General features: G+C 34.9%; 1 protein-coding gene across 4 annotated transcripts; it reads right to left on the reverse strand.

The window, feature by feature from the left end:
- Window positions 1–748: 748 nt before the first annotated feature.
- LOC128557865 (splicing factor, proline- and glutamine-rich-like) lies at window positions 749–21,684 on the reverse strand. Of its 4 annotated transcripts, none has more exons than XM_053546389.1 (9): window positions 21,391–21,684; window positions 15,487–15,643; window positions 14,189–14,378; window positions 12,723–12,847; window positions 10,028–10,082; window positions 6,997–7,181; window positions 6,458–6,598; window positions 4,392–4,495; window positions 749–3,430 (listed from the first exon to the last, which is right to left on the reverse strand). In XM_053546389.1, the coding sequence occupies exons 1-9, from the start codon at window positions 21,394–21,396 to the stop codon at window positions 3,365–3,367; spliced, it is 1,029 nt and encodes a 342-aa protein (XP_053402364.1). In that variant the 5' UTR covers window positions 21,397–21,684; the 3' UTR covers window positions 749–3,364. The 4 variants fall into 4 exon arrangements, with proteins under 4 accessions (XP_053402364.1, XP_053402363.1, XP_053402362.1 ...); XM_053546388.1 differs by having other exon boundaries at window positions 749–3,433; XM_053546387.1 differs by having other exon boundaries at window positions 4,392–4,510.
- Window positions 21,685–26,710: the final 5,026 nt, after the last annotated feature.

Here is a 26,710-nt window from a genome sequence, read left to right on the forward strand (position 1 = left end):
GGAGAATCCAAATTTTGATAACATTTTCACAAATAGAAATTTTTCTACAACATCAATTTCAATGAAACTTCTCACATTTGTAAATAAACATTTGATCTATAATATGGTGAAATAAAATGTATGGGTCCATGTGCTTATTTTTGAGGTATTTTCCCATAATTAATGAGATACATACATTTGATGCTGATCTTAAATAAGCTACAAATTTGAATTATTGAACGTTTTAACTTTTCAGTATCATACTTTAACTTAAGAATGACAGTGATGTTGCTGTTTTAGTAGGTTTACTCACACTTTGCCATTTATTCATAAAATGATTTTCATTTTTGGATGCTGAGTCCAGGCATTATTCTACGTTATCTAGACAAATGATGTTACGCCAATACTTCCGGTTTATCAAACATGCAGATCTACCTTAACAGATCGCCCAAGAGAAGGGCAAAAAAGTGGTCTCTTAACACCACTGGTCTCTTTATACAATTTAATTTGTTCTTTAACATCATAAAAAGGACCGAAAAAGTGGTATAAAATACTGTCATGAAATTCCTTATGCTTGAATAAAATTATATGTACTTGTATAAAATGATATCTTCAAGGAATGTTTATTTGCTTAAAGTGACAAAACTTTAAATTACTCTGGACAATCTATTCAACAATAATACCAATTGATGTTGCAAAGTTGTATAAAAAAATCACAGCCCTTTTGTCTAAAAAATAAATCCTTCAAAAATAACAATTCAAAACAATGTGCCTGAGTGTCAGTTTATTGTCTATATGAATCTAAATACATCATGACAACAAAACAAAAATGGTGACAATGAAAAGATGTGGTAAAAAGAAAATGACAAATACAGTGTAATTTTAACATGATTTCCACTGACAACACAAAATCCACTATTACCATTTAGTAATGTGCAATATACATCATCCTAAAAATGACTAATAAACCAGTAATCTATTTATACAAATTACAGAACAACCCATTTTGGCTGTCCACTTCTTTTGGAAATCCTATTTTATCTGTCTGTTTCTTAAGTAAGTGATGAACAAATAAGAGATTAAAAGAATCAATTCATTTACACATGTACATAACTTCAAGCATATAGCTTTCACAAGCACTTCAGTTCTACCAAATTTATACACACAATGAACCACATGATTTATATAGCTATATATCATCAATATTTAGTTTCTTAGCTACCAACAAATTCCTCCAAGCAAATACTGTTATTTCCAAAAACATTTATTCAAAAAAAGAGTTCACATTAAAACATATCTCTTCATTCACTTGGAATTACAAAGTCCTTCTAAAAACAGATTGTTGTCACACTATATTTTTACGAACAACTAAGTCTTTAACAAACTAAACATGGCATATATAAGCTCCATTAATGTATTTAAATTTACATCTGTATACACAATATGAAATGCACCATAAACACTAAACGACAGAGCATTCAATACAAAGAATATCGAAACACGATCAAATTTACACGCATGTTCAAAAGTGATATGAAAATTTTCTCACTCAATACAAATGTATTGACACATAACCAAACTTACAATGCATTTCTATGTTCTGACAAAAGATAAAATCAATACAAAGAATGTCAACAAATAACCACATACAAAACTCACATATGATCAAAATTACAATGGTTCAGTTCTATGTTCTGATCTGATACAAAGAAGAACCTTGCAACTGACTTACATTGGCAAGCTACAGTAAACGAGAGCATCAACTTTACTGAATATGCGCCCTAATAGGGAATCGATCCTACCAATTTTCATTGCGAGGCGACGAAAATTGGGATCAATTCCTCTATGGTAAAATGCGATATACGGTATGAGATATATACTAGCGAATTAAAAAATGTGTCTTTCCGGCACGTGCACAGAGCGTCTGACTTCGGATTTTTTGGAAGAATATGCTTTTTCCTTGTGTCTAATAAGCATCCACGTAACTTGTCCAAATCGCAACGTCTTGCACATCAGTGCAAATACAGGCAGTGTTGTTTTTATTCCAAACTCTACCTTTAAAATAATACAGAATCAATCCCTCTACCATGTCTACGGTAACATGCCATATACCGAATGAGATATTTACTGTCAAATTAAAAAAAATGTGTCCTGTGCTGTCATTAAACAGTTCTTTGAAAATGTTATGGGATGAGCTGAAATCGGATCGATTCCCGATTGAGGCAGTGCCTTATTTCATATTAGTGTGATTTAACTCACCTTATCAAAGTCTAAACAAAAGGCTTTTTAACCAAACTCATTTCTTAACAGATGAAATATAATGAAAAAACAGAACAGAAATATGTATGTTTTATAAACATTCAATGCTTTTTTGATATACAGTATAGATTTGAAATAACACCAGTACATCAATACACAGTAGAGATATGACTGCCTTTTTCTAGCTTTTTTACATTTTCCATAATTGTAAGTCACCAAGTACTCCATGCCATGAAAGTTATCACAACAAACAGATATTTCTTACAGAAGAATAATGATATTAAATGACTCTCATAAATATTACATGCATGTTTATGCCCTATTATGAGTGTAGTTCATACAAAATACCAGTAGAAATGTGTCCAACAGGTATTTGTGTCCACTAAAAATACATGTAACAATCTATAAACAGTGCAATGCAGGTATTATGGCCACTTCAACATTCCTTTACAAATAATCTGTGCAAATCCCATAATATATAGAATTAGACAACAATTCTCTTGAAGTGTGTAAGTGATAGAAAAGACCATATGTGTACAAGCAAGCACCTGCAGGGACTGAAACACGACACTTAGTCTGTAACAATTTACACACATCTAAATATTCAAACTAACCTACACCAAGATTTTAAACTCCAGGTCAATGAACCTTTCTGTCTGTCAGTTTTTTCTCCTTACTGTGTTCCACTCTAGCATTTGATTGGCCGATTTTGAAAAACAAATTTTGAAACTGACCAATGATAAAGCTTAAATTTAAGACTAGTCTCCTAACCCAGATTTATAAAGTTGGAGTCTGAACATTCCCTGAAACTATACAGCACTAACAACAGGAACTGAAACTGGTTAACCATTTCTAATGAAGAAAACAGAAAACAATCTTTAAATTTTCTTACAAAGAATGATTCACACTTTTAAAATGAAAATTACAGGATTTGTCATTGATGTTCTCCTTTTTTACCTATCATACTTGCGTCATTTAAACTGAGTCCCTAATTCAAATCAAAGGGAGACCACTCAGTGTATATATAAAGGACACTCAGGTATCCAAAACAATATACAAACTTTCACTGTTTTTCATGTTGTCAAGAGTTGAAGAATGAATGTAATGTCCACTATCTTACTGTCAATCATTCTTTATCCTTCTCTCCATTCACTTCACTATTTTCTGCTTTAACTTCTGTATCAGCTGACAACTGCTAAAAAATAAAATTATTTAGTACCTTGTGAAAATATATTATGGTTCTTGCATAAGCTTTACTTTGCACTTATATAGTCATTTGACAGTTTTTTGGTTTAAGTTACAAAGACACAATATTATATTAATTGTACATGGGCGAACTTTCAAGCATTAATGATGGAGAAAGAACTCGAGTGCCCCTTCTTGCATTAATATAGCGTATTAGCAGGCATCTAGGTACAATAAAAAACCTTTTAACAAGCCATCCGTATGGCCTCGTTACAGGACTACCCAAGCAGAAGCTTTTTGCAAGAGGTTAATATTTTGACATAAATTCTCTAATCACAGCCCACTACTTTGTTTAGTTTAGTAAAGTTTATAGTATAAACTTAATACTAATTTATTTCAGTTCAATTACGACGAAAGCTTCAAGCTTATCTGAACCACTTTCAAGTTTGCTTGCTGGAAAACTTAGAACTGAGGAAACTACTTGAAACTCTTCTTCATAACAATAGCCTACATACAGAAACAATAAGAAAGTTAACAATTTGAAAGTAATTTAAATTAATAGAAAGTGTTTATAAAGTATTTGGCCTTGTACATTTTAAAGAACTTCCTTTTAATCAAAACTGTCACTAAAATTTCTAAGCTAAAATGGTGCATAATTTTGACAAAATGTGGAGATATGTAACTTGTCATGTGAGGTCATCTCATGATCTGCAGTTACAAGTGAGTTTGAATGCATCCAGTCCCGACCTGTAGTTTTCTGAAAAGCCTGCTTACATGCAACTTTAAAGACACAGACAAATGGGTGAAATCAACAGCTCTACTTTATGAAAAATTTCAAGTATTCCACAAAATATGTATCACAGATATTTGTCTGTTGATCTAAATACTGTCAAGATAGCTGAGAGCACTATGTTAAAATATGGTTACAGCAATCTCATTTTCAGAAAATTAAACATTTAAAAATTTACCTTAAATATTTCAATGCTATGTTCTTCCTGACAATGTTGACAGAGATCCCACGCCGTCTTGAACACAGCATCACACACCGCACATAGTAGATTACGCTCTGGTTCTGTTGATTTAGAGGCTATTTAACATACAAATATAACCAAACACATCACATAAGTATGAGTTACTGTAAAATCAATTAAACTCGTGTCCATAAATTTTTATGGTTTTTGGCTAAAATAGCTATTTCATTTGTAATGTGACATTCTTTAATTTTTTGAAATTTTGTAGGTTTGGTAAATATGGCTAATAGCAGCCGAAACAAATTCATGAATAATTAACAGAATTTTACTTATTGCATGTAAAATAAATGACAACTAGAGCTGCTTTTGAGAAAAGCATATATCTCCCACAACTGCCTAATCATCTGAATAGTATATGAGTCACCTCAACTGCCTTATCACACTTTCAGTGCTTTGATTATCAAAAACAAGTTTAAAGGGCCATAATTCCTAAGTGCCTGGGATGATTTGGCTAGGTATCGAACTTGGCCGAGGACTTATTGGCAAACACATTTTGTTCAAGATTGGTGAAAATCGGACGAGAAATGTTTCACTTATAGTGCGGACAAGATTTCTGACACACGCACAGACAGGAGTAAATCAGTATGTCTCCCACACCACTGTGTGGTGGGAGACATTATAATACTGTCTGTTTTCTTTCTCATGTGTCAATGTGTCATAACTTTTCCCTTTATACTCCAGTGATGGTTAATATTAACAAGAGCTGTCAGTTGACAGCGCGCCCGACTATTCTCAGTCAAAATGCTTGATAGAGTTGCCTCCTCCTTTTTACAGACTGGGGTCATGATGGTAAACAAGTATGCAAAATATGAAAGCAATATCTAAATGGACTTTGAAAATATTTGTGGTGGTACGCAAACTTTAACATTACAATAAGCATATTCTAAGTCGAAAAGGGGCCATAATTCAGTCAAAATGCTTGACAGAGTTGCCTCCTCCTCTTTACAGACTGGGGTCATGATGGTAAACAAGTACGCAAAATATGAAAGCAATATCTCAATGGACTTCGAAAATATTTGGGGTGGTACGCAAACTTTAACATTACAATAAGCATATTCTATGTCGAAAAGGGGCCATAATTCAGTCAAAATGCTTGATAGAGTTGCCTCCTCCTTTTTACAGACTGGGGTCATGATGGTAAACAAGTATGCAAAATATGAAAGCAATATCTCAATGGACTTTGAAAATATTTGGGGTGGTATGCAAACTTTAACATTTCTGATGCTCAGGCTAACGCTCACGCCGACGCCAGGGCGAGTAGGATAGCTCCCCTATTCTTCGAACAGTCGAGCTAAAAATTAGGTTTTACTTCCAATCTACTTACTTTTCAATCTCCAAATACATGTCCGAAAGAAATAGTTGTTTTGGCAGAAACTGCGAAGTTTTATTTCCCGTCACATTATTTCACAGTAAATAACTTGTAAAGCACTTTATATACATATGTGCTGACAAAACAAACCACAAAGTATGGTTTCATTCAGTTTAACATCACACTGACACAAATATACATCATATGGCAAATTTTCAATAATCTGATGGTGTAAGAAGACCCTACTAGGTGTCCCTCAGAGCATTACCGGCAGGCACCTAGTTCGAACCCACAACAGTGACTGTAAAGTGATTTCAAGGCCAGTGACCTGAACCACTTGGCAATGGGAGTCCTTTTAACTCTCAATAAATCATGACTTTTTTTCAGCCAGCCCAATTAGCTTTGTTGCTCCACAGGTTCGAGTTATGGATGCAATGATCCAACAAGACACAAGTGTGTGAGAAGTCATGTATTCTCAACTTCTGACTCAGATTCATGCAGACAATTTGACAGTTACTTAAGGAAACAAGTCAACACTGGTACCAAATCCATACCAAATCCATGAACACGAACACACTGGTTAGAGTACCAAATCCATGAACACTGGTTCGAGTAACTTAACACAAATGTACCACTTAAATACTCTTTAAAAAGAAATGTTAAACTAAAGTCTAAAAACCCATTTTAAGCTTACCTTTCTCTTCTGCACTAGCTGCCAGTTGGTGACATTTACACTGTATCTTTAATTCACACTTCTGTTTTTTATGTTGAACAAATGTAGCTAAACTACTGTGTAATGATTTACAGTTACCGCATATAAGGATATCATTTCCCGCTGAAACACAAAAAAACACACATGGTAACTTAATGAGCTACTAATGCATTTTTTCTATCAATTAATTAATTAATTAATTAATTAGGTAAGACATCATTTTTTGTTCCTTCATAACCCGATAATGGTTAAGGAAGTCAGACCCTTGGTGAGAAGTATGCTTAACTCTGGTCTTGTTGTGAGAAATCCTAAACAGAACCCCAGAAAAATCTTTGAAAGGACAGAATGCAAACAAACAACATTATAGCAGACCTGGTTAGATCAGTCGGTGGGTACAAGGTAATGAAATATCCAACACCCATCAAGCCCCCAGCACCTGCTTAAGCTGAATTCTATTACAGCAAAAATAAAAGTTCTCCATAATCCCAAAGGAACAGAAATATAATAACCCTGAGACATACTTGATATTGTGGTCTTTTTCAACGCCTTTCCAGTTGGTCGTGACAATGTAATTGAAGTACTTGATGCGTCAATTGTAGCATCTTTTAAACTGGATCCTAGAGACACAAGATTTCGACCTCCAGCTGCCGCAGCTTCAAGCTTAGCTTTCTTCTGAGCTGGTGATTCATTAGCATTGGAATTATTTCTGTAAAATAAATAAAAAATAAAATGTATAAGCTTAACATTAACACTTACTGGGACATGCCTCCAGATCAGCATCCAAATTTCCATTTTTAATTTGGTATTAGATATTTAAGACAAGAGCTGTCAGCTGACAGCAGTGCTGAACTATTCACAGCCTTATCAATTGAATGAATATTCCAGTCGAAAAAAGGAGCATTCACTTGTAAAAATGATGTCAGAGTTATGGAACCTGTACAATGCATGTCAGGTCATCACAGTGGACAAGCATGTCAAGTTTCAATATATTCCCTTTAGTGGGCATACCGGCTTATATACAAAAATTAATCAAGAACTGTTAAGTCGAAAAAGGGGCAAAATTTTGTTAAAATGCAAAGCAGACTTATATCATCACAGTGAACAAGTGTATAAAGTTTCAATCTTTTCCCATTAGTAGGTACTGAGATACCAGTTTACAAACCAAAAATTTCTAAGTCAAAAACGAGGCATAATTTTGTAAAAAAGCAAAATAGCAGGGCTCTCGCGAGTGGGCCACTTGAGCGAAAAAGGTGCTTTGGAATTTCAAACTTCGCTCAAAACTAACCTCAGAGCGAAATGCAAGTCGCCCGATTTTCTTTGATATCCGCATTCGCTAATTACCACTACCCGGACTGTTGACAATTTGCACGGTGTCAAAATGAGTGTTGAATACACAGAGACACACGCCGATAGCATAATTTAAGCTCCGCCTATTTCAGGTAGTTGCGAGATTTTCCCGAAGAGTGTGAAAGCGAATCAAATTATCCGATACAGCAGAGTCGATTGTGTTCAGCCAATTAGCGCCGTGGTTACGTCTTTGACACTTTGCATTTAATTGTCAACATGTTCCAGTGCATAAAACAATGCTTTATAAAGAAATTGCTGATTAACAATGCAATTAATTGGAATATTGTACACAATTATTTGTTATCTATGATAAAAAAGAATGACATGTAATGTATTAACAACGTTAAATTGACTTCCCTCAATGAATTGATTTGAAAATGTATTTCTAGTTTACACAGTTTACTTTCAGTTTTATTCGAGCGAGATATTGTTCACCGAGGTGGTGACTGGTGTTAATAATAAATACTTCATACAGATATCATCAAAAATCGGCGGGTTAGATTAACAGCATCGGCTTGAATTTTGAAAACGACTTTTCTCAGAATTTTGTAATGAAACAATAACCACTGTATGGGGAATGACCTAACCAAGAAAATGAATGGTAACATCAATGTTTTTTTATCTAGAAACAAGAAAATTATAGCCACCTTTCGTATCACTCAACAGCATTGAGGTAGGAAAAGTCTTCCCACTTCTACCTAAAGTCTCCCCACTTCTCCCTAAATCATCTGGAGGGAGAAGTGACTTCTCCCAAAAAATTGGACCTAGCTAGACCCCTAAATAGAGCTATGGAACCTATGCAATGTAAGTCAGTTTATCACAGTGAATAAGTGTGTGAAGTTCAATCCATTCCCACAAGTGGTTTCTGAGATACCACCGATGCCAAAGCATGGGCGAGTCCAACAGCTCTACCTATTCTTCGAATAGTCAAGCTAATGATAAATAGAAACTTTATAGTGTATGGTACAAAATACAGTTACATTCCTTCTATTTCTAATCAAATTTCTATAGGGTGACAAATACTTGAGGGAGTTTACTACATATTTTTATTGACTTAAAAAACTGTTATTGTAAATAAAAACTTCCTCACAAACACAGAATTGCTTATAACATTTCTCTCTACTGCAACAACTAACTAAAGAAAGCCATCTCTAAATTTTGAAAAATTTGATACAATTCTGTTAGCTATTACCTTAGAAGTAGTTAGTATACAGTAACAGTGTTGTTTTCTTGTTAGTTTTCTCGGTTAAGGACTGCCAAATTTTCAATACTATTTCATTTTGATTATCACTGTTGGTTATATATAGCTTTCCATATAATCTCCCAGCATCTCTGCACTTCAAAACTGTTGTTTTTCTTTGCTTTTAAGGAGAATAAGGAGAGCTCTTTCAACTTTCCCCGAAGCTACACAGACATTTAAGCCGCACCATGAGAAAACCAACACAGTGCATTTGCGACCAGCATGGATCCAGACTAGCCTGTGCATCTGCGCCGTCTGGTCAGGATCCATACTGTTCGCTAACAGTTTCTTTAATTCAATAGGCTTTGAAAGCGAACTGCATGGATCCTGACCAGACTGCGCTGATGGATCCATGCTGGTCGCAAATGCACTATGCTGGTTTTCTCATGGTGCGGCTCATTTATCAGTAAGCTGTAAATCACCAGAGAATATTCAACGCACCTACTGGTCAATGTTGCAATCAAGTACCAATATCTTGATTAACAAGCATATTCCGTGAATTTATATCCCCCGCCAAGTAAGTTGATTTGTGAATGGGGAGAACTATCTATATTGAAAGATATTTAATGGGGAAAACACTGCTTTTACTGTGTAAAGGGGGATTATATAATGTGTGAGCAAAGGTAATTAGTACTTTAATATGTGAGGTTCGATAATTATAGCTGAAATAATTTTTGAAAATTTTTGAAATTTAATGGGTCAAGGGAGATAATACAATGTGTGAGCATAGGTCATGTGCTAGTTTTAAAATAACTATGTGAGTTTTGGTGATTCTAGCTGAAATACTGTTTGGATTTATTTGTAAGCCTTTTCGATTTTGGACGGCAGATGCACACACAAACAATATCCCTCCACCTTCAGCTGGGGATAATAATCAGATCTCCTTTACATCTTTTCCTGAGACTTTAAGAGGACTCAACCAATTAACTCCCTATTTATTTGTAAGAAAACATTCAGTAACTTACGCTGGCTGAGCTGCCCTTTTGTTACCTTTCTTTGGTTCTGATGCAATGTTTATATCTGTAAAGTAGCAAAAAACAGTTTACAGTTAAACATGACATTTTTTCTGTTATTTTTCAAATCACACTTCTTCAACAGTATTTTAGTGATGTATATATATAGAGAATAATAGGTTAGTGCCGTAGATGAGAAAGTTTATCTGGCGAGGTGGAGGAGGTTATCGGGTGAGCCGAAGGCGAACCTGATAACGTCCGGAGCCGAGCCAGATAAACTTTCTCCATCTTAGGCACTAACCTATTATTCTATTTATTTTGTCATTACTTCATTTTCCGATATTTGGCAATTTATTTTACAAAAATAAGTGTGCGACAACCGCTTTAATGACGTCATATTCGTAATGACGTCACTTATATAATGACGTGATTACCGGCAAAATCGCAATAACTTCTTCGTTTTCGAATAAAAACTCATTATTTGACCACTCATTTTCTTAGTTCGGACATTTCCAACACAATGATGATGGTTTCGTTGCAAAATTTCTTATGACAACAATATCGATCATAAGGTCACATGATCAACTGACGGTATATCAAGAAAGATATACGGCACCCTGATATTGGGTCGAAAATACTGCAAGTGACAGGATAAATACGGTTATCCAGTAAATCTAACATGTATTCCTTGATTCCTTGTCAATATTAACCTGTTTCCCACAAGAATACAACAACTGCCCCAGCATTAATTATGGAGAACATACACCTCCAACTGACAACCTCCAATTTGGAAGTGTTCCACTCTATCTATTGTGCTAACAGATATATCAACATCTTTTAAATAATTTGCCTCATTTTTTTTGTTTTTGTTTGGCTTAACATCACACAAACACAACCAAGTCAAAAAGGCAAAATATGCCAACTTTCAAGCTTTTGGTGGCGAAGGAAACCCCAATTGGCATTATTTCATAAGGTAGGGTACCTGGGCAGAACCACTAACCTTCTGTAAGCCAGCTGGATGACTTCCTCTCCTGAAAGAGTTAAGTTATTAACCCCAAAAGCAGGGTCCACGCTTCTAGGCGACGTGAGCGAAGTGGTCGCTTTTTTTCTGATGACTTCGCTCTGTTTGTACAGAAAAGCGAAAAACAAGTCGCCCTAAAATCTGGCGCCCGAGGCAGTTATCATACATGTATATATCACATATATCAGCTTCTAATCAGCTTGTAAAAACATTACATAATCAATTAGCGACCCGTTACGGGTTGTGAACTTCACCTGTCAACAAAGTATGCTCCGCCTATCACCGAATATCGTTAGGATGATTTTAATTGGTCGAAAACTTTGGAAACACCAATCAAACGAGGCGAAACAAAATTGCCTTTAATTGATTTTGTGCATCACGGATAAAAAGTGTGTGCATCACGTGTGAAAACAAACAACTAAAAACTGTCAAAATTAGGGTAAATAAAAACAAAAACACAAGTATGTCGGCGCAAGAGTCAGTAGCTGATTATAGGATGATAGCTCATCGCAAATTGACCGATCTGGCCTAAAGAAAAGCTCTGAATAATAACCAGAGTTGTTCGTAATGTATGGTTTTAATTAAGGCTGCCAGATGTAAATATCCGTGTTATACACAAATTAAATTGGAATTCAGACAACAGATATTTAACTTCAATCAATAAAAATCAATCACAATCAATTTTAGATAAGAACACATTAGCTTTTATCTTTTTGTAAAAGTTTTTTGAAAACGAAAGTAGGCTGTCAGAATGTCTGCTCGCGGTGACAACTTGCCGGTATTTCATGAACATTTTTCTTAATTTTCTCCAATAAAAGATATTGTCATTGTAGACTTTAATATCAGATACTGTCCTGTGCTGTTAAATTGTCTTTGCATCATCACAATTTGTGAAATATATTCTTTAGACTGGAGAATTGGGCAATGCTTATGAGTGTATCAGTATCCGGACATAAAATTTTGGATATCCGATTTTGACCAGCTGGGGTTTGAAACAGGGGTGTGCATGGATAAGAATTGAAAAATTAATTTTCTATTGTTAGTTTTACTGGTGGAAGGAAGATGAGCCTGGCAAATCGCACTGTGTTTTATGTAGACTGGCAAAATTTGATAAAGCATATGCAAGGGGTCATGACACATGAGCCGAACAAGAAATCACACTACACATGCCTGTTATAATACTGATGCTGATTTAGTATTATTTATGAATGTTAAAACTACTGCATAAATCCATGCTTACTGTGTGTGTTTGTATTTGATACCTGGCATTTTGTACTTATAAGTAAAATATGTGTTGTTTTGAAATGTTATTCCTTTGTGTTGTACCATCAAAACTGTAATATACGGTTTAATTAATGACTGTTTTGACCCGCAGCCTCACTTCTCCCTGTTCTGAGAAAACTTCTCCCTATTTTCACTGAAGGGAGAAGTCACTTCTCCCAATTTTTCTGGGCTAGCTTGAACCCTGCCAAAAGTGGTTTCAAACCTATATTGATGAGAGGTAAGCGATTCAGTCAACCACTTGGCTATACATGTGCCAGCTTTTAAAGTCAAAACTAAACTGGACCACTCAGAGGATCCAACTGCATCAAAATAAGCATCAAAAGATTTAAGAATTGATTAATGATCCCTCATAACAGTGATTAAATGATTGCAATCAAAAGTAGAAAATACTTTAAACCTTACCTAGAGTTTGACCAGCATAAGTTTTGCCATCTTCTGACATAGATGCGTGTTTTGCCTCTTCATGTGAACCATACTGTACAAAAGCATACCCTTTATGCATTGATATGCCTTTCACCATACCATACCTGCCGATTTACAACATATTAAAACAATTCAAAACAAGGCCATTAACAAGTTGTTTAGAACTTGATTTACAAATGTATCAGTACATCCATGGCAAATGTCACATACACACATAGCATGTTAATTAATCCAGTTTACTGCTTTATTAGTTTATACACTGATCTTGACAGTGGAATATAATATGATTTTTGCCATAGTGTATGTGTGCATGCAAATGCTGGTTATTTAACAGATATTTTGTGTGTTTATTTGGTCAAAATAAACTGTTTTTTGCTGAAAATTTGAGTATTTCCCAGTATTTTCCACTTTTGCCATTTTTAGGAGTATTTCCCGGTACGGAAATTACCACCAGTAATTACCGCACCGGTAAATACCATGCCAACCCTGAGTTCACTGCTTTATTAGTTTATACACTGATCTTGACCCACACAAAAGCAGTGGACCCTGAAGCACTATTCGATTTTCTGGTTACTGTGCACAAACAAGCAGCGTAGAGAACAGAATAAAACTCTGAAGCATTATGTATGTCAACCCCCACTACCCAACTGAATGCCTCATGAGACTGTGTCAAGATACCCTGGTAGCTGGTTCAAAATGCCTTTAATTATTGAAAACCTTAAGTTTACCTATAATGACCCTTCAGACAACTTCTTGGATAAAATAAAATCATTACTAGTTTTCTTTAAATGTGGTTTATCAAGATCAAGACCCCAGTAAGGTTCAGACCCGAAACCTTTGGATTAAACAGTACTCTGTACATTCAGACTGTAAGTTTTGTTCATAGGTCAGGTGGGAAGTCCTGAGCTTGAAACTATTTAAATCTGAAATAATCAAGCTTCTCAGAACATACAACAGATAATCAGAGCATGCCATAATGATCAGAATTTTTGCTGTGATAATTAAACAAAATTTTTTTTTTTTAATTTTTGAAAAAGATTAGAATAGTTGGTAGCTAGACATGCTAGATGAGACTAAGCACCACTAACAAGGATGCATTTCTTCCAGCAGAGATAAGAAATATGTGTATATATATATATAATATATATATATATATATTGTAAAAGCAGAAATTTTCGCAAGGATTTAATTTTCGCTATATTCGCGAGGTCCTACATCCCACGAAAATTAATCCTCGAGTAAATATTCACCATTAGTATAATGCTGATTCAGGTAGGATACCATTTTTACAATTTCGCGAATATTAAGCCTCGCGAACATACTCAAAATGGCGAAATTTTGACCTCGCAAAAATATGTGCTTTTACAGTACGTCGATTGTATCACAAAATATGTATACAACTGGTTAAATGGTTTTTCAAGCATTCAATAGGAAACTGTATATACCTTCTAAATATAACTTCAACATCTTCCTTCTTCATGGCTATTGTGTTCAAATTTCCTACAAATATTCTACAGTGAGCGCCTCGTGGGTCATTGGTTACATTTGATGCTGGTGCAAGAGGAGCCTGGGGTCGCATCTGGGGTCCTGGACCTTGTGGTCGCTGGGGTCCGGGACCTTGAGGTCGCAATGGTCCTGCATAAAACAAGCAAACAATCAATCTGTACAGCTCTATGTGATGACAAGCACACCAAGTTGATTTGGAGTTTACATTTTGTTATTACTCTAAAAATCATGAAAAAGAGTTAGTAATACACTCTTTACTCTTCAAAAGAAACACTATAAATCCTAAGTGTTAAAGTTACATGTAACTGTTTAACTATTTTCATATACCAAAATTTAATTTTTGTTTTGGGTTTAACGCCGTTTTTCAACAGTATTTCAGTCATGTAACGGTGGCAGTTAACCTAACCAGTGTTCCTGGATTCTGTACCAGTACAAACCTGTTCTCCGCAAGTAACTGCCACCTTACCCATATGAATCAGAGGATGAATCAGAGGTGGAGGACTAATGATTTCAGACACAATGTTGTTTATCAAATAGTCACGGAGAACATACGCCCAGCCCGAGGAACGAACTCACGACCCCGCGATCCGTAGACCAACGCTCTACCTACCAAGCTCCAAAATTTAATATCTGTAAGAATGATAAACAGCATTACTTTAAGTAAATTTATGAAAATTATCAATTAACCCCATTTTTCAAAAATGGCTGAACTTTACAACAAGAAATACCCCAATAAAAAATTGTTTTAGACAATAAATTCAAAACTTAAGGGCTTTTCATCAGGAAATTGGGAAGAGGCCCTGGCCTCTCAAACTAGGAAATTCATACACAATAATTGCTCATTTTGGGAAAGAGCAATTTATTGAAACAGGGCCTTTTTTCCTTCTGCAAAATAGATATGTAACACAGGACACAATTTGGTGGTTACCTTATCATAAATAAACTCATTGCTTCCTATTTGTGATATGTAATTGCCCCAAAAAATTATTTTTTTTACATTTTGGAAAAGTTCCTCTGCCACCCAGTTGGGATAAATGACCCTATTTTCAATTGGGAAGTGGCCAAATATTGGCCTCTGTTATACAAGGATGAAAAGCCCCCTGACTATTACCAGGCACCTCAAGAGTTCTTTACCATAACATATTATATTATAATGGTTATATATTGTATTTAAACAGAAAGTAAAATATAGATTAAACAGCATTTGAAAATGAAAGCTGAAGAAAACAAGTCATACCTCTTGGTCCCATACCAGGTGGCCCTGGAGGCCTCATACCAGGTCCCGGTGGTCTCATACCTGGCCCAGGGGGTCCTCCTGGACCGGGAGGTCGCTGTGGTCCTGGAATGCCGTGTGGCCCTCCTGGACGTGGCATTGGGCGAGGGCCTCTCATGTTCTGGAATAATAATATTCAAGCTTGTAAGGCTAAGTTTATCAATTTAAAAGCAGGATGCTGAAGTTGTATTATTAGTTAGCAGGCCTTTTTTTCCATCATTTTGGGAATGCCAACCAGTGGAACTGAGAAAATAGTTGGGGAAAAAAGCAACATGTTCTTTTGAAAAAAAAAAACAAAAAAACACCTAAAAATCACTTTCGATGTGAAACACTCTTAAAAACTGAAAGGCCGACAATGGTGCATTTGACAATCTGGTTTCATTGAATATAGCCAACATTACTAAGAAAATCCTCTGATATTGCTGTCATTGTCATAATCACATAATTAATTTGTTAGAACTGGCATATATATAATACTGTACCAGTACTTAGTCCAAATAAATTTGATAATTTGATGTAAGAACTGATTCTGAGATATTTTCGTGATATGGAAAAATCCCTCTCTTTACGTCAAAACCAGTACAGACCTTCTCAGTGGTGATAATAGATTTAGGTAAAAACACAATCAGGAAATATTCTTGAACGATGAAATCATAAAACAAAATAAAACTGAATCATTTTATAGTTTAAACATACCAGTAAAACATGTTAATAAAGCGTAAACAGTTAACACTATATGTTTCATTTGGCTACCTAGCTGTATTTAGGCCTACAAAAAAAATTAGGTTTGTTTCTGGTTAAAGTATGGGTCGGTAGGTAGGTCTTTTTTTTTTAAATATGGGACATGAAGCTCGGTTGCATACGTGTACCAATTGCTCATTATTGCTTTATATTAATACATGTAGATAAATGTTTTAGAACTACAATGAATGTATCTTTTCAAGAACATGAAGGAAAGAAATGAAAGCACAGAATTAGTTTCCAAAATTAATTAAAGTAAAAAAAACACCATGCACATATTAGTGTTATGCACAAACTGTGAAAAGATAATTAACAGTGTGTATAAAACACTCTTGTTCATATGACAAACAACGCCAACGGAAAAACAGTGATCAGAAAAACTCACAGTGAGCATTTTAAATAATACTAAGGCGAGCTTAAGAGAAATAGACGTTTAATTTTGTCAAAATACTTTAATAATTTAATAGAACTGACTAGAATACCAACTGATTTAGAACAAGTATGACTAGAACTGTGAACTTAAAACTGAACAATAAACATAAAATAGTACAATTATAATGTAGTTATGCTATCAAAAAATTCACTGGCTCAGGTTTATTAATCTCTATATGAAAGTGACATTTGACAGTGAATGAAATCAAATAAGTGCATCTTTCATCGACAAAAATACTGAAAAGGTTCTCGTATCACAATATCATAACGTTTGCATTTTTGTCAGTAAAAGATACACTTGTTTGATTCATTCACTGTGAAATGTGATGTGACAATTATTTTTATCCTACATATATTATTATCATGAATTTCTAAATAAAGTACAACCTCAGCTATGAAAAAGTCGCCTTTAAATTTTTATCCGAAATTTACATGTCCGAAACTCGTAAATTTACCAGGTGCAAGATCAAAATGCCGGGAAAATTTTCATGCATGTTTCGACTCTCGTGCTTTAATAATTCCCGATTCTTGCATCAACTTGTTCAGATTTATGCATTAAATCGATTTATTTATCAATCTTTTCGAAAATAATACCAAACTTTTAGATATTGGCGACCTTTTTACAATATTTTGTACAGCAGTTCAGACGCCCCTGGAATCCTTTTTTTTTAATCTAGTATTTTTTAATAAAATCAAGAAATAATATACAATTGATGCATTCATGCACTCGTTAAATTTATCGGCTTTTTACACGTGGCGCCGATTGAAAATTTTCAAAATGGCGACAGCTTACAATATATTGATTAACTGCAGTGGGATATTAATGCTATGATTGGTTTACAGAGCTCCAGATAAGCTGCGTATTTGCGTTTTTACGCAATTAAAATTGCAGAAAACCCAATAGATTCATATGTAGTGTGCGTACTGAAACGCAAGTAAAATTCATAATACCCAATTCATAACAAATCGTTTGCGTATCGCATTTTCATTATTACTGGAACAGGTACGAGACTTTAACGCTAGACAACTGACTGGTTATACGTTACCGCAGAACAGGTTGGTGGGATAATTAGTGGGATATTTTGCTGTTCAACAATGACAGTTATCTATTTGTGACGATGTAGTGTCACCTGTACACTACTGGATGACATCTTACGTTATGGGAGAACGAATATTGCGGTGAACACATGGTTCGGGATATTGTGGATGAATTGATGTCCGACTGCATTAAAGTGAAACAGAAAACAACAGTATGGAAAAAAAGCATCTCAGAAAACATTAAATGATTGGAGAAAAATATCTTTGGCATGTAAAACAATTTTAACAAGAGATCACAGAGTGATCTTGGCGCCCACCAATGTGCCATTTTTGAGTGTTCCAAATTTCAAGACTTATTGACTAGCTCAAGGTCAAATTTCATTTCCGTACACAACACAAATCTATGCATGTGGTCCAAATTTGAAGCCTGTACCTTCAAAAATGTGAAAGTAGGTCACTAGGTCAATGTCAAGGTCAAAGTTTGTTTCGGTACACAAAACTATGCATGTGGTCCTAAATTTGAAGCCTGTAGCTACAGAAATGTGAAAGTAGGTCACTAGGTCAATCTTAAGGTCAAAGTTCATTTCGGTACACAAAACTATGCAAGTGGTTCAAATTTGAAGGCTGTAGCTTGAGAAATGTAAAAGTAGGTCACTAGGTCAAAATCCAGGTCAAATTTTACTTCGGAATAAAAAACTATGCATGTGGTCCAAATTTGAAGCCTGTACCTTCAAAAATGTGAAAGTAGGTCACTAGGTCAATGTAAAGGTCAAAGTTTGTTTCGGTACACAAAACTATGCATGTGGTCCAAATTTGAAGGCTGTAGCTTGAGAAATGTAAAAGTAGGTCACTAGGTCAAAATCAAGGTCAAATTTTATTTCGGTATACAAAACTATGCATGTGGTCCAAATTTGAAGCCTGTACCTTAAAAATGTGAAAGTAGGTCACTAGGTCAATGTAAAGGTCAAAGGTCATTTCAGTACACAAAACTATGCAAGTGGTCCAAATTTGAAGGCTGTAGCTTGAGAAATGTAAAAGTAGGTCACTAGGTCAAAATCAAGGTCAAATTTTATTTCAGAATACAAAACTATGCATGTGGTCCAAATTTGAAGCCTGTACCTTCAAAAATGTGAAAGTAGGTCACTAGGTCAATGTCAAGGTCAAAGTTTTTTTCGGTACACAAAACTATGCATGTAGTCCAAATTTGAAGGCTGTAGCTTGAGAAATGTGAAAGTAGGTCACTAGGTCAAAATCAATGTCAAATTTCATTTTGAAACATGAAACTATGCATATGGTCCAAATTTGATGCCTGTACCTTCAAAAATGTGAAAGTAGGTCACTAGGTCAAAATAAAGGTCAAAGTTTTTTCCAGTGCACAAAATTATGCATGTGGTCCAAATTTGAAGGCTGTAGCTACAGAAATGTGAAAGTAGGTCACTAGGTCAAAATCAAGGTCAACTCATGTCAAGGTTCATCTTGCCACTCAAAAATATACATGTGGTCCAAGTTTGAATGTTGTAGTTACTGACAAGAACATTTTAAAAGCTTTTCCCTATATAAGTCTATATGAACCATGTGACCCCCGGGGCGGGGCCATATTTAACCCTAGGAGGATAATTTGAAAAAACTTGGTAGAGAACCACTAGATGATGCTACATTACAAATATCAAAGCCCTAGGCTTTGTGGTTTGGACAAGAAGATTTTCAAAGTTTTTCCCTATATAAGTCTATGTAAACCATATGACCCCCAGTGCGGGGCCATATTTGACCCTAGGGGTATAATTTGAATAATCTTAGTTGAAGACCACTAGATGATGTCACATACAAAATATCAAAGCCCTAGGCCCTGTGGTTTTGGACAAGAGGTTATTCAAAGTTTTTCCCTATATAAGTCTATATAAACCATGTGACCCCCAGGGCGGGGCCATATTTGACCCCAGAGAAATAATTTGAATCATCTTGGTAGAGGACCACTAGATGATGCTTCATACCAAATATCAAAGCCCTAGGCTCTGTGGTTTTGGACAAGAAGGTTTTCAAAGTTTTTCCCTATATAAATCTATATAAATTATAGAAATAAACAAAGGGCCATAACTCACTCATAAATTGTTGAACCAGTCTGATTTTCAGGGGGACACAACTAGGGTACCAATACATCATTCTGACAAAGTTTGGTCAAAATCCCCCCAGTAGTTTCTGAGGAGATGCGATAACGAGAAATTGTTAACGGACGGACGGACGGACTGACGGAATGACGGACGGACGGACCACGGACGCAGAGTGATTTTAATAGCCCACCATCTGATGATGGTGGGCTAAAAAGACAGTACTGTTTTAATTAATCATATTTCATTATAATTTTAAACACTTTTGTATTTAACATTGAAGGGTGCCATTAAAGTACATTTCACGTAGTTAGTCAATCCTGGTTAATGATATATACCATGTATACTGTAAGCAAAAAAATACTCAGTTGTTTGTGCGAGACTGGTGAAATACCCAATTTGTTTTAGCAAATACCTTATTACTTCTGAAAAGGCTGGGTAATGATATTATTTTTACCCAATTCAGATTTCCAGTATCCAATTCAGACAAAAAGTGATGGGTAAAAACCCAATTACACCAAAAGCTTATCTGGCGCTCTGGGTTTAAGTATGACAGGCGAGTAGGCGGGGTTGACCACATGTTTATCGGTAATTTAATCTCGTATATGCATCAAGTGTTACTGTCCCGTTCCCGCGACACTTTGCGGCACTCTGACAGATAACGGGTCGGTTATTTTTTCTTTTTTTTTTTGGCGGGTCCTTAAAAAAGTTACGGTCGGTGGTAAAAAAAGGTCGGTCGGGAAACCAGAAACAAACCTATTTTTTTTGGGCCTTATTGCATTTTACGACTGCACACATCCGTGTAAATATTTTACGACTGTGTGTACAAGTTGTTAACATGGCTGTGTCGGCATATAGAAAATTATAAATTATGACTTTGTGGAACATTTTAAGGTGGGAAAAGTATATATTTTCGGTTAGAGTGAGCTTTTGCTCATGTAGTTCAATGGTTATGAGTCGGATATTACCAATATGTGGCGCGATAGCATGGGGTACAAGAACTTAGTTGACAAGACTGAAATTGATCATGTTCCATCCCTTGTCTATATTTATGTTATTTTTATGGGAGACTTTTTTTTACATATAAGTTCATGAATTTCATCTAAAAAACATTTTAAACAAAAAGAAATCCTCTCTATCATAAAAATTTTTCCCCTCTATCATAGCATGTGATGGATCCCTACAGTCTGCGATATAGTCAAGGTCGTGCATAATATTTGTCGGCAACGGAAATTTATTGACAATGAATATTATTACTCAATGACTCTCTACTAGTAATTCTAAGACATGAAAATAATGGACAAAATAACATATATTTCCAAGTAAACAGTATCCTAGATCTTTCAGAAACCTGGTCCGTATCGTCCTAAAATGTGGTCCAGGTTAGATAAGATAAAATTTTAAGTCGGCAAGACAGAGAAACAATACAACATAAGCGACAAGCGCTTTTTAACCGGTCCGGGTTGTCCCCAATTCATATGATGAATATAGATTAAATCAATTTGAAAAAAATCCAAATGATACTTAATGTACAAATGCAATATTTATTTACCATCATACTAAACAGAACTACTTGAGAAGTTCTTTGTATAGCCGACAGAAATACAACAACTGCGTGGACCCTTTCCCGGTCTTTTTCTGGTGAATATTGACACGAGAGTTGGATCTGGATTTATTGCATTGTGTACTGATTACACTATGTATTATTTGAAGATTTCACAGGGAAAAATGTCTTCTCAAGAAAGCTGGAAGAAAGCTTCGATATTTCAAAAGAAATATTGCACATGTGTATTTTAAAGAAGTTGATTTTAGCACCACACCAGATGGCGTTTTATTTAACTTCCGGTTTTTCTGGTAGAGTCTGGTTTAAAAAATAATTCTGAACGAAATTATAACGGACCACTAAATGTAGGCATTAGGCTACACACCACTAAATCTGACTGTTCTTCATTTGTATGTTACAACACACTTCTTGTTCTTCTTTATTCTATATGAAATTGACATATTTCCAATGGCTGCAGCACATATCAGGACCCATTTTAAATCTCTGTAACTTACATTTTCTTGAAGAATATTTTAGTGCTGAATAAAAATCAAAAGAAAAGTGGGGGTATATGTTTGATGCAAGAAAAATATTTTCAGTCAAACACACAAACTGCAAAATCAGCTGAAAAATGAGACCCCAAATTGTAGTGGTGGTGTATGATCCAAGTATTCATGACAATTTTGTCATGTTACATTTGTTTTTCTCAACATGACCATTTCGGCCTGGGTGGTTCCAATACTCCCGCTTTCATAGCCTTGGGTATTGTATAATCACCCCTTAGATATGGTGCCTGCTTTTTAATTTTGTCTTTTGACAGTTCCTGTGATACGCAGGCTCCATAACCTCAGATCCCCTTTCTAAATTCCAGTTTGTTTAGTTCTGCCCATTGTTTTCTCGTTTGGGGCAAACCCTTTACTTTATTTGGGGACCAAACACCGCTCTTCATGGAATTACACGCCTCAACACGTGTATCATTGAATGTTCCATGTTCACCGCCGTTTGAATACATCTGCGGATGTCTCTAAATTGCTTTTTGTGCTTTTAGCATGTGTAAATGTTGAGTTCTGCTCAACCCGGGGCTAGAGGGCGTGGACGGTAGCATGCATTTCCACTACCGTCCATGAACAGGCTCAATCAAACCAAGCCTGCAACATTTTCGTTTTTGTCGTGTTGGGCGACCTGTGAAGTTTCCACTTTTCTCTATTTTATTTCATTATGAAAATGTTAACTACAGTACTTGTCAAGCATAGATCTGTCATGTGATTTCAGCAAAAAAAAAAAAAAAAAAAAAAAATGCACAGAAAATAAGGAAGTTAGCACTACAGAGGGAAAAAAGGATTATTTGAATCCGCCAGTATGAGACTACCATTTTTTTTCGCGCCATTGCCTTAATATAAAACCAACTTAAAATTACTTAATAAAAGATTTTTCTCGATATTTTCTAGCATATCAGATTTTCAGACATATATATTCCCATAAAAAACTATATCGCTACTATAGAAAAAGAAATAGAAAAAGGGGTGTTAACTATTATATAAAAAAACACACTTCATTAAATACAATCCTCTGAATTAACTCCTCAAGGTAAAAACACGATGCTATTTAGAAAGTGCACGAGGAAAGAAAGAAAAAAAAAAAAAGAATAACGCGTTGTATTTATATTTGGACTACTTGATTTGGCAGTGATGAACCTCTGTAAATTTTGCAGCTGTTACGAGTCACCATTTTGAACATAAAACGCGCTTCTAAACAGATATTAGCAGCTAGCGCACACCTTAGCTTTAAATCAAAACATATCTAGAGCTAAGTATTGTGTCTCTCTTGCAATTATGTGCATATTAGTAAACTGCCACATGGAATTAAAATGTTTTCAAATAGTAGTTCTGATATAAACTGAAAATAAAATCATATCTATCTTAATAATGCATTTTCTGCACAATTTTGAACTGACACGCATTTTTCATACATTAAACAACAACAACAACAACAAAAAAACTACACGGAAACCATCAACCATGACTGAATGTAATCTTTTCAATTTAAGTCAAATTTTTACCAGTGTCTACCACGTCCTTAAGAGAAAACATTTATACATTCAGATCTAACAAACAAAAGAGCACAATATTTGGGTCTATTTATATATCATTAAATGTTTTTTTTTTTTTCAAACACACCTACCCACTTTGCAGAATGGCCCCTGACACCTACCATTCTTACAGACAGTTGTAAAATACTACAAATTTCATACACAACTGTGTATTGCTTGATTTTGACACAAAGGATAAGATTGTAAACATTACCTTTCTATCCAGTCAACTTATATCTCATTTCTTCTTTCTTCTTACGTTCCGTAGAAACATCAGAAACGGGAAAACAAAAAGACAGCGCGTGTGCGAGTGCGAGTACGTGTGCGTGTATTCCTTTTCTGTATTTTCTGTTGTTTTTTTTTACAAATGTTTATCGAAAATAAATGCAGATAAAAAAAATTGTTCCACATGGCGAAAGATACCAAACATAAACGAGCCACACCATGAGAAAACCAACATAGTGCATTTGCGATCAGCATGGATCCAGACCAGCCTGCGCATCCGCGCAGTCTGGTCAGGATCCATGCTGTTCGCTAACGGTTTCTCTAATTGCAATAGGCTTTGAAAGCGAACAGCATGGATCCTGACCAGACTGCGCGAAAGCGTAGGCTGGTCTGGATCCATGCTGGTCGCAAATGCACTATGTTGGTTTTCTCATGGTGTGACTCGTTTATGTTTGGTATCTTTCGCCATGTGGAACAATTATTTTTATCTGCATTTATTTTCGATATACATTTGGTTTTCTCATGGTGCGGCTCAAATGTTATCATTAATATGTAAAATCCCCAGTATCTCTTTTGGGGAGCGCGACTGGAAAACTTTAAGCACGTTTGTCATATATACCGAGTGATGCAACCAATCAAAACTAATAGAGCGTTGTGATCTCATGAATGTTCCGCCGTAGAAATCACGGAATTCGTGGGAATTTTGGTATGCATCAGCTATATATAGTTTCATCAATGTTGGAATATACATACTAAAATATTCATGTGCAGTAAAGAGGTACTAACACGTCTGAGTGAATATGTATTTGAATATTCATCAACGCATGAGTGACTTGCTCAAAACCTTACAAAAGTAAATGTGTATCATTTGAAATTTAAGTAATAGAACATAGAATGCATGCAGTTGTTTGCAGTACCACTTTTATAAACCATAGACACATAAAGGCATTAGGAGAAGACTATCATGATTTATTCCTAAAGATGGAATGAACCGTTAAACGCAGGGAAAGCTGAAGCGGAGATTCAAACTTGTCGCAACTACTATTTTGCTTCTTAGTTTAGACCTGATTTCCAAGTCATCCAGCTAACATAACGTAGCAATCCTTATGAAACAACATTCCATGAAGTTTCAGTTAGATGGCATTTAAACTCGAATCGTATCCTTAATAAAACGTTTCTCTTTTTGCCGTACATTCTGCCAAGGCATTGAGTATATGGGTGTTTGGTCCATAAAGTTTTCTTTCTCACACGTATTAAAGGTGGTTAATCAGATATTGGCAACTAATAGGTTTATTCAAAACGTAAACAACTAATCATTTACACTTATTTGTCTTCACTAAGTTCTTCATACATGTTAGATTTTCACTGGAAGTATTTTTAAAATTTGATTTTCATATCCTGCATGGTTGCCCAGCCAAGATAGTGTTGTTTTAGCACATGTATAAGTTTTATAAACACATATTTTCAAGGAATGATATGAATATTTATATAAGCACTATTGTATCAAATTGGTCAAAGATGTGCATTGACAAGTACATATTTTGCCAACTCGGTTGCGAAACCAAAATAAATTGAAAATAGGTGAATTCCGAAGCTACACCTGTTTTATAACTTACCTTCTGTTTCAGGTAGTTGAAATATCCCAGTATTTATCAAATGCAAATGTAAAATGTTAAGAAATAGTCCATTTTTAAATACTTTTACATTAAAGGGAGGTTATTACAAAATTTCACGAAAAGTGATAAAATAGACATTTTCAGAAGGAATATTTGTTCCTTAAATGAATCTTAAACAGAATATATGAAACGGAAAAACATCGTAAAATTTTGCTCAAATTTGAGTGACCACCTTTAACACGAGCATTTTATGTGTTTTCCTTTCGTGTCTTTTGTAACCAGTCCTATTTACTCTGTCCTATATCTTTGGGACATGGTAGAGAATAAGAGTGAGATCTCAAGCGGATTTTTTTTGCCACTGACGGTTACAAGGCGGTGCCCCACTGTGTTCCTTTATTTTGTTATTGTTGTCTATTTGTTTTATTTTGTTTATACATTTTTGTGTAGATGTACACATCCATATAGTGTTGAAGGGTTTCTATTTAGGGAGACTGCGTTCTTGGACCGTGGCTATTCATATTCGTTTTTTTTGTCTTAGGTTTCGAGATATCAACTAAGATTTATAACTAAGATAATAATAACAGGTGCTTTAATTATAAAACTGGGTTTTAGCTAAGTACCAATAATAACTGTATAAACAGTTCTATCTTAAGAAAAGAATTCTACGTCTTGGAATTGAATAATGTTATGGCTCATGAGACATCAGATATACAAAACATTATAACGTAACAAATTTGTAACTGCATGTTGTTCCAGAAGTTTACTGAAACTTATCTCTCTGATACTTTTACACTGTAAAGATTCATTATGTTTTAGCTTAAATGTCAAAGATGAATAATTTTATATTGCTTCAAATACATGTACTTTAAAGTTAAATTCAGATCGACGAGAAGACGAAATACTTAGAAGTTACTATTTATGACTGAGTCGTTATTACCCTGACGTTGCTTCAATAACAAAATCTACAATCAAATCTTTCACTGTCCAGTCATATAATGCCATTGAGAATCAGATGGTCAGAGTATTTTGATCAACGATTTGTCACATATTTTCGTGATATCAAATAACGGCATTGCAAGATAACGGTCATGTTTAAGGAAGATTATACTCGATATAATAATTGTGTTTGTTTTCCGAAGTTTATTGAATAGCTTAGTACAAGTATACCAGTAGATCTGTTCCTAACAAGATTATCTGTATTTCCCTTTACAAAACCGATAATCATTTTTACTTGAATAATACTTTTCCTTTTGGAGATTACTTATTTTATAAAAGATCTTCAAACATTTATCTTTTTATTGTCCGTCATGTTAGCAGTTATAAAAGTCCAAAAATATCATCTTCTGCATAAACAGAACAAGCATATTACTGATATTAAGTACACATGGCCGCCATTTTC

Source organism: Mercenaria mercenaria, chromosome 6 (genome assembly GCF_021730395.1).
Source record: "Mercenaria mercenaria strain notata chromosome 6, MADL_Memer_1, whole genome shotgun sequence".
Lineage (NCBI taxonomy): Eukaryota > Metazoa > Mollusca > Bivalvia > Venerida > Veneridae > Mercenaria > Mercenaria mercenaria.

Excerpts from the sequence above, each read along its gene's own strand:
- LOC128557865 (XM_053546386.1), bottom strand. Across the intron at positions 7,182-10,027 it reads AAAAGGGCAGCTCAGCCAGC|AAATAATTCCAATGCTAATG; the intron begins GTAAGTTACTGA and ends TTTATTTTACAG. Across the intron at positions 3,434-4,391 it reads ATAGCATTGAAATATTTAAG|CAGTTGTCAGCTGATACAGA; the intron begins GTAAATTTTTAA and ends TTTATTTTTTAG.